This window comes from Acomys russatus, chromosome 4, assembly GCF_903995435.1.
Source record: "Acomys russatus chromosome 4, mAcoRus1.1, whole genome shotgun sequence".
NCBI classification, from domain to species: domain Eukaryota; kingdom Metazoa; phylum Chordata; class Mammalia; order Rodentia; family Muridae; genus Acomys; species Acomys russatus.
This window is the reverse complement of record NC_067140.1, coordinates 67,766,322-67,775,653: the sequence shown is the minus strand read 5'-3', so window position 1 is coordinate 67,775,653 and position 9,332 is coordinate 67,766,322. Positions and strand designations below refer to the sequence as shown.

Genomic DNA, 9,332 nt, shown 5'->3' with positions numbered 1-9,332 from the left:
AGCCCCAAAATAGAATCTGGGAATCCCCAAGTGGGCGGGCCAACAAAGACCAGTGCACAGGGAAGGCGTTTTGGGGGAAAGTGGTGGCGATTGAGTACTGGAAGATGCACACTTTACAGGGTCACTTGTGTGCCAAACAAGAAGATCTTTATGGATGAGGAGTGGTCAGCTCATGTGGCTTACTCTGGTCTGAATTTTCCAACGCAATTTCAGAGAAACCAGTTCTTCTGCTCATTTATCTGGGTTCAGTGCTTGTGTGACAGCTTCCGGGCTTTGGAGTACAGAGGACCAAACCTTGGTAATTCTTGGTGCCTATTCCTGCTAAAAGATGGCACTCCCCCAAGACCCCAAGCTCAAGTAATGGTTCTTATTTGCTAATGAACCAGTTCAGTGTGTTTCTTAGGGACTTTCTTTGGACAGTTTAGGATGGGCTTACAGATGTCTCAAGGCACAGTAGATCGTTCCCACTGTTCCAGGAAGGCCTGACCTATTCCTACTGACATGGTCCTGCATTCCCACTGGGAAGCTGGTCTGATCTTTTGCCTTTTACTAAGAAATTTTGGGTGCCCATTTGAAATGGATCTCTGTTAGCACCAAGAAGCCGAAGAGAAGCCCTGTGCTTGCCTGAGTGATAGTCTTGGGGGCAGGAAGGGCAAGCGTGTAGCTGCTGGTCTGGCCAGGCTTGCCAACAGGTCTGCTCTTCAATAGAGCTGTGTCTAAGCTTCCAGGGGAGGGGGGTGGGCAGTGGAACTGGTCACAATGACACATCAGTGGAGGTCTTCTTGAACATTCTCTTGGCAAGTGTCTTTTGCTACAATGCCGTCTGTCTTTGGGCATGTGAACCGTTTTGCTAGTGATTCAGTACAGACCTTAATAGACCCCAGACTGTGCCATGTGGGAATACCCAGGCACATTAGGCAACCCTTGTCTAGCCTTACACAGTGGAGAAAAGTGCTGGGTAGAGGTGTGGGTGTGTCCGCACTGCAAGTGAAGTGGGCCTTAAGGTCTCTGATTCAGTGAGCCACCACCCAAGGCACTTACTGGCTGTCAGGGAGCTTGAGGTAGGGAGTGTCACAGCCACTGCTAGGGACACATCTCACAAAGCCCAGAGGTGGAGCTTCTGCAGTCTGGCAGGTGCCTACTGGGCCACGAGGGGCACCAGGGGCTGGAGAGAGATGCTGGTCTTTTGCCTAAGCTGAGAGGAGAGTGTGGCTGCTGTGTGACAGGGCTCTGTCCTGTTCCTACTGGGCCTTGTAATCTGGAACATTCTTACTGGAATGGAAGACTGGCATGGACAACTTTGCTGAGTCTGTAAAAAGATCAGGGCGAAACTTTACCCCAGGAGTCCCCTCTTACTGGGGGCACAGAGCCTGCTGACACTGCTCTCTGAGCGGAAAGCCCTTGGGCCCGCTCCTAATTTTCAGATTCTCTTCCACATGTTTTGATACAGGGACCAGGTCTGGACTAGACAATGCTGATAGTTTGGGGCTATCTCAATGGTCCTCAGGGGGCCCTTCTGGAAGCTTTGTGTGCCCTCTGCTGTGTTGGAAGGAGGGGGCATCAGCTTCTGTAACTTCAAAGGGATCATCCCCACGCGACTGGGAGAGAGGGGGGGAGCATCACCAGCTATGTCTGCACACAACTGGGGATGCCTAGTCAAGTTTGAGTTATAGACCTGCTTTGTTTTAGGGATTCTGTGGCAGTGAATCGTTTCTGCAATAAATAAATAAATAAATAAATAAATAAATAAATAAATAAATAAATTAAAAATAAATAAATAAATAAAACCACCAGGCACTGTGGCTGTCTGTATAAGGGCGTTTATTGTTTGCAAGATAAGAGCAACCTGAAGGTCTATCAACAAGGAAAATATTAAGTCAGTCACAGTGCGTCACCTAAAAGGGCATGCCAACTAGTTAGATGCTGTTCCAGAGAGCTTCACGGCGTTCCGCTAAAGGCAGGGAGGCAAACTGCAGAGAAACAAATACCATCCACACGACAGTAGCAGCTTCAAGGTGGCAACGAAGCAAAATAAAAACACAAATAAAGGGGTACAGGTGTTACCCCTGTAGAAGGAGGAGGTGGGCTGGAGAAACAAGAAAACGAAAGTCATTAAAAACAAAAAACAAAAAAGGACAGAAAGCTCTAAATGAAGTTAAGTAAAGCTTTAAGGTATCCAGCTCCCTGTATCAGGGTTGTGAATTTCTACCGGTGCACTTGCAAGTGGGTAAAGGATAGGGAGTCAGGAGACGTGAAAACAGCATCGACGTGACATAACTAGGTCATGGATAACGGAAGGGATAATCAAACAATGGTTGGGGAAATTGTGCCTGTTGTCAAGCCATGACTTCTAGAATAAGTGCCCCATGGGGCCCTTTTCTTAACGGGCACCCAGTAAACTCCTGGCCAAGCCAAAGCTGGATGCAAATGTCCTCCCTCTGATGGGCAAGAGCAAGGACAACTAAATAAGCAAACTTTGCAATTAGATCACGTGGGCATTCATTTGCTGTCACAGCTAAGCTTACTGGGTACGATGACCAATGATATGAGAGAACTGAACTTTCCACATCAGAATGAAGTTGCCAACAGCTTTGTGCCCTGGTAACTAAGCCTTGAGCCAGGAGCCGAAACACCACCACCATCTAAGAACCATCCTTTTCTTTGCCTCCTTATATTTAAAATGACATATACGCAAGGAATAAGCTGTGTGATCTGGGCTTTTCCCCTGCCCTATGGCTTAGGCGTAGGAGACAGTAGACTGAGGAGCTGTGTAGTGCCGGCAGCGGAATACTGCGGCAGGCTGCGTTCTCTGCGGCCCGTCTGTCCGGCGGTGAAAGTTCCAGTGGAAGGCTGTGTGTCTTTGGGCTGCCCTGCCCCATGTCCCAGAGGTAGCCTTGAGAAGAACTGATAGCAGCGGGGACTCGGAGCACGAGACGCATGAGGCACAGTCTATCAGCACTCATGTTCTGAAATGCTGCTGATAATTCCTTTGACAACACCCGATCCCCTTTGCAGATGCTCCTTTTTAAAGAAAATACACCCAGTGGCAGTTATCTCCAGATACCGCTCAGCAACTCCTGGGGAGCCCTGAAAGGGGAGGACAGCCTGTGGAAGAGTCTTAAAAGATTAGATTAAAAAAAAACCCATTTAAGCAATATTTATATTTTAATATGTATTTAAGTTCACAAAGTGCTATGTCAGCTCTTGTGACGGCAGACAATGATTTTGTTGTTGGATCTCTCTGAAGATGTCATTCTCTTAGGCTTTTTGCCCAGTAATTATGTTTTTGGAGTGTAAAGTGGTTCGTGGAGATTAATTAGCCCTTACCAAGTGGTTTTAAAAACCGACAGTGATTTCGGAGAGCTCTGTACAAGGGAAGTATATTAAAGATGCTCATAGGACACCTAAAAATGTGCACACGGGGCCCGGGAGATCAGAAGTAAACACACAGCTGGGGTTGGTGGCCTGTCTGCAATTCCAGCATCCGGGGCATGGAGGCCAGAAGACCAGGAGTTGGCGGCCAACCTGGGATACATAGAGAAATTCCCATCTACAAGAACAAAACAAAGAATTAAAAAACAGAGATGCAAATGTGTCACACTTACAAGGGGTTCTTAACTCTGTAGCTCATTTCAGGGACCTGGACAGCAAACACCAATCTTTGAATCTAGAAGCCATAAACACACCCTATCCCCAAGCTGCAATCTGAGAGGTGAGTGGCAAGTTTCCCTACAGTCTGATTTCTGAGCCTTTGTCTAGTGTCTTGTCTACATTTTTGTTATCCTTTAGTCTTAAGTAAGGTATTAAGGTGCACAGGTGTTGCTCAGCACCTCCCGCTATTTCAGGGCGTGACTTCACGTTTTGCTCCACGCACTTTGACCTGTGAGTCCTGAGCTGATCACGAGGCAGCTCTAGGTTACACACAGCAGAAAACCTGAAAGGAGGCAGGCCAGGGGAACGTGGCCTCTGCTGCTTTCTGACTGTACTGGAAGGGGGCTCCAGCGACGTGAAGCTCAGTTTCCGGGCTATCCAGAGGAGCTGGGAAATCAGGTGGAGTACACAGCACAGTTTCTTGCGTTCTTTCATTGGTTTATCACCTACCGCCGCAGCTGCAAAGGCAGGAACAAGCCAGGTCCTACAAGGGTGGAGCATGGGGGGCACTGAAACACCTTATCAAACACGCGGGGAGGACAGAGAACTTGGGAGGGGCTTTTGAAGTGCCACGAATCACTCGCTATACATTGTACTCTTCAGGACACTCGGAAAGGGAGGGAGGGGTCCGCTAGAGAGGTAAAAAGATGGGCTACCTCTGCCCACCTTCCGCACACCAGCTCACCTCTGGGGGGCTGCCAGCCTCATTGCTGTTTATTTCACGATGAACCAAATGAAAGCCAGCAGGCAGAGAATCGCTGTCTGGTCCATAGCGACCCGCAGCGCTGCTCCCTTTTCCAGCCAAAAATCGCAGTGCTTGGTGGAGCAGATCTCTTTGATGAGCCGCCACAGGACTCGCTGGTGGAGCTTGCTATCCTGTTTCTCCCGGGAGAACTCAGCCTGGTTGGCTGCCTGGGTGGCGTTGATGCAGCTGGCCACCAGCATCTCCTTGGTCACGTTGACGTCAGAGCAGCCTTCATAGTAGATCCCATCCGGGAACTGCCAATAATTGGCCTCGTAGTACCTGTTGCCCTCTCTTCCGAAGTCGATGTTCAGCTTTCGGCCTTGCTTGATGAAGGCTCCTGGGCGGTTCCCAACCACCCGGGCTTCGGTGATCTGGCCGCTGCTGCTGCTGCTGGGCACGGTCTTCCGGTTCCACTTGAACCTGTGCTTTATGCCTCTAGCTTTGACCGAGGAGAGGTGGCTGGCAAGCAGCAAGCAGAGGATGGCCAGCCCCCATATGCCCAGCCGGTTCTTCATGGTGCGAGAATCTGCAAGGGAAAAACTGGGCTGTCACCCTCTCCACGAGCAGCCTCCCGCCCTCCAACAAGGCATGGATTTTAAGGGAATCCTCAGATCATAATGATGTCTCATCACAGGCTGCCCAGGGTCAACCCACTACCAGCTTTCTTTGTCTGACCTTTGACTGGAAAGCTGTTGATCACGCATAGGAAAACAGAGGCAGCTTTCTCTTGGGTTCCCAGTCTTTCAAGTCAATCAGTGATTCCTGGGAGGTAAGACTGCAACCAAGGGGCTTGGTCTGAGCTGTGTTTTCAATCTCCCTTGCTTTCTATTGCCTGAGTTGGCACCATTCCAGACAACACGGTCTGCTGTCTACTCCAAGAAAGTGGCTGCTGATTCTAAAGAGACCAGTGAAGGGGAGGCGGCCAGGTTGGAGGGGAAAGACAGGTGAACACACAGCCAGGGGGCCTCAGTCTCCTACATCAACTATCGCTTTCCCAGTCTCACCCAGGGGACCATGTGACCTCTGTTCATCCTAATAGATTTCAATCACACACTTATTAAATGTCGGCTACTACGCCACGGCCTTCTGTGGTAATGCTTTAATTCTCACACGGAGAAAATACCTTTATTCTATTTGTTTAAGATCTCTGGGGTTCAGAGACCAAAATCAAGTAATTTGCCCAAAGCTGCACTGTAGTGGGTGGCTAACTCGAATTCAATGCTGACTCTGAGAGCACACCACTAACTGTGTCCCGCTGCCCGTGAGGAGAAACTCAGGGGCAGGTGCTGCCAACTGTTTGTGTTGCTGAGGGCAGGATGGCTCCTACACAAAACAGCAAAACAAAAATCAGGGCCGCTGAGGGACGTCAGGAGACATCTACCTATGGTTTGCAACCCCTTTCTGAGGCTGCACGTCAGATATCCTGCACATCAAATATTTCATTACAATTCACAATGGTGGCAGCAAAATTCCAGTTATGAAGTAGCAGGGAATTAATTTTATGGTTGAGGGTCACCACAACATGAGGGACTTAGGAGCCTTAGGAAGGTTGGGGACCACTGCTCTGAGAGGGAAGGGATGCTGGGAGTCCAACAAAGGAGCATAGCGGTGCAGAGGAACCTAGGGACTTCAAGCAAGACTTGGGAGACTGCCAAGGTTACCTATTCCAGGGTGTCCAAAGAACAGCTGATCTCAGGGAATCCTCCCCCACCCCCTGACTCCCCATCATCACCAGTTCTAGCAGCTGGAGCTACAGTGGCCACTGTGGAAGTCCACCCTGAAGGCCAGCATCACAGTGTTCCAGCACCAGGGACATAGATTCCTACAGCACAGTGGGGGCAGGGCTGTCGTCTAGATGAAGATTTACTAAGGGTCCCTGGAGTGCCAGAGCAGGCACGACTCCACCACTCACTACAGCCCACCCCCACCCCCCAAGACAGGCTTGATGCCCTTGTTAGACTGTTTAACTCTGGGATAATACTGGTACTTATCTTAAAAATAAAAACCAAAAGAAGACCCATGCTTACCGCAGCCTAAAAGCATGCCCTGTCACCTGTGGAGGATGCAAAGGGACCTCTCTGCCCCATTCTTGTGGGCACCGCCTGTCTTAGCCCTTGGGTGGGTAAAGTGTCAAGCCTCCCACACCAATCACAATGAACTCAAACCCACTTCTTTCCAAAGAAGTCCAAGTATGAAGTAAATATTCATTGGTCTCCCAGATAGGGGCTGTGGCATCACATTATCAGGTCATACATTGTCACAGTAGAAATCTTAAATAAAAGCAATAGCATAAAAGACATTTAAGAGTCGACTATTTTTTTTTTTAAATGAAAGCACAGATTTCTTGAGACAGGACTTACTATTCACAGACAAGGGCTTAAAAGCAGAAACAAAATTCCTGCCAGTTAGCCTTGAAGTAATATCTCCCAGTAGCACCGGAACCTAGGAACACAGAGGCAGCCAGGAATGAGGCACTCAGAGCTTCCTTGCCTGGGACCGGGAGGCAGGAAGGAAAGTCACAAGCCAGCGCTTGGGCTGGGAAACCCCCTGCCACCTACCTTGGTTCTCAGCTACTGTGGTCTCTGGATCCTGGAGCCTGCACTTCTCCGGAACACTTTCCCCAGGCCACCATTCAGTTATATAGGCACTGCTGGGGGAGGGGAGACCTCTCTACCTCCCTCCAAATAGGGCAGCCCTTCCCTCAGGGCAGGACCAATCAAGGGCTCTCAGGTCACTCCTCCACCCTGGAAGGTTGGAGCTTCTTCTTACTCCTCACTGACCTCGTGAAGATCTTGAAGTTAAGAAAGGCCTGAGAACACTACTTAGAACTACAGCTTGGGCAGCTTTCAGTGCCCACAGCCAAGGGGGCCTAAGGAAGCCTTGCTAGACACACCTGTCGTCCTGCCCCTTAAGACCACCCTCCAGAGGCAGGGGGCCTCTTTCAGGCAGCCTTCATAGCAAGAGGCAACTAAGAAGGACTGGCATGTGCCTGGACCCCTATGTCCTAAAGGTGGAGGAGTCCCTCAGTTTCCCCAGGGTAGGTGGGAAATCAAGACCAACGAGTGGAGTGGAGAGACAAAGTTGAGGGGTTCCCAGAACTTTAGGCTGTTTGGGTCCCTAGGGATACTTGAGAGTCAAGGTTAGGCCCAAGGCCAACAGGTTACAGACCTGTGACAACTGGGGAAGTAGAGGCAGAAGGAGCAGAAACCAACAGTGCACAGATAGATGATGGTACTGAAAGTGTGTTCCCTCCAGGGCATTCCGTCCTGCAGAAACTCAGTGCCGTGGCAAGTAGAGCCGGAATCATGCCCCCGCCCCATGGTGGGGGGCCCACAGGTACCTGTGCCTGTCCCCGAGGCCTTAAACATAGGGGCATTCTAGAGTGCTCCTGTTATTGGAAAGTAAAACAAAAGTGAGCCCTGGAGGTAGGGATAGGCAAGACTGCTTTTAAACATAACGCAGCTTACACTGCCTTCTTTGCAAATTAAATTAAGCTGCCTTTCCTATCATGGTCAGTAGGTGGCGCTAGAAGAATTTACAAAGATTTTTCAGCCTGGCTTGGATTGAGGACTTCTAGCTGCGCCCGGACCTCATCCGCCCCCCCCCCTTTTGCCTTTGTTTGGTTTGTTTATTTAACTTTAAAAGTTGTTTCATTTTGTCTTTTTTATTTTTCTATTTTCCCCACATACATTTATATTAGTACACATAAATACAATAAACTACATACAGTAAGAAGAACCATGAAACAATTATATAAATGTTACATTCTTAGTGTTTTGGCTATTTGTATTTAGCAACCTTGAAGAAAACATTTTCCTATCTTGGTGATTCTAAAATTCTGAATGTAAGTCAATATCTATCATATCTTGTCTCTATCAATTTAAAACACCTATCTATACCTAAAAACATCTTAACCCCTAAACAACTAAGCTTAATTGTGTAATAAACTATATGGTCCTCAACCCCATTGCAGACTTGAGAAGGAATAAAATTAATTACCTCAGTAAACTGGAAGTGCAAGTTAGCAGCTTCCAAAATGAAAAAACAAACAAACAAACAAACAAAAAGACAGAGACAGTTTCCTGTCCAAACAGTTACCTAACAGTTGGAGCATCGCCTTCACTCTTCTGGCTTAGTGTATCTGATAGACATATTTGTGAGGCAGGAACTATTGAGGACTTGTTTACCCTGTCTTGGCAGAGTTTGGCCATTGACTCTGCTGGCATCCAAGCTTGCCCATTTTTAGGCAGAATTCTGTCTGTGGCCGAAACGAGGACATTTTGCCCAGTGCCTGGTTTGCTGCATTTGAAGCCATCTCCATAAGGAGGTTCTTTGATGCTCATCATCTTCTCTAAGGTTCGATGGGTGTTGTCAGGAATTAACCTGTTTTGTTGTCAAAGAATCTCTAAAATAATAAAAAAAATCTTTAAATGCTCATTTCCTCTTTTTAAAAAAGATGTTTGTAGTTCTTTGTAGACTTACAGACTTTCTGTGCATGTGAACACACGTGACACAAATACCACTGTTGTAATCCTTATGTAGATTAGTTGCAAAATGCACAGAAGGAAAACAAAACAAAACTTCTAACATTTTACTACCCAAAGAAAATTATCTATGAAATTTTGTTGGTCATATACTTGGTTGAGGACATAATTAAGGTTTGCTGCACACAGAACTGGAAAGGATCCAGAATCTTCTAGTCTAGGAACTCTGCACTAGTCTGGTCACAGGCTCAGACAGGCCCAAGGCCACTTAGCCTGGATGCAATGCATTCTGGGGCCTTTGGTCTCTGCTGCCGCCCACCTAGTCCTTTTCTGAGTATGGCTTTGCCAGAGGGTGGTAGGAGGCAGCGTCAAATCTGAAGAGGCTGCAGATTCCTGTTGATAACAAACAAAGGGGCTGTTCTCAAAGACACTAAGAAGCGTGGAAGATAGAA

The 9,332-nt window shown here is 48.1% G+C and overlaps 1 protein-coding gene across 1 annotated transcript; it reads right to left on the bottom strand.

Annotated features, from left to right (window-relative positions):
* Positions 1-2,993: 2,993 nt before the first annotated feature.
* Prnd (prion like protein doppel) lies at positions 2,994-5,215 on the bottom strand. Its single transcript, XM_051145062.1, has 2 exons — positions 4,337-5,215; positions 2,994-3,550 (listed from the first exon to the last, which is right to left on the bottom strand). Exon 1 carries the CDS (start codon positions 4,909-4,911, stop codon positions 4,366-4,368), a length of 546 nt encoding a protein of 181 aa, XP_051001019.1. The 5' UTR covers positions 4,912-5,215; the 3' UTR covers positions 2,994-3,550; positions 4,337-4,365.
* Between the last annotated feature and the right edge of the window lie 4,117 nt (positions 5,216-9,332).

What these genes read in the sequence shown, in the direction of transcription:
- Prnd (XM_051145062.1), bottom strand. Translation starts at nt 4,911, where the DNA reads ATGAAGAACCGGCTGGGCATATGGGGGCTGGCCATCCTCTGCTTGCTG.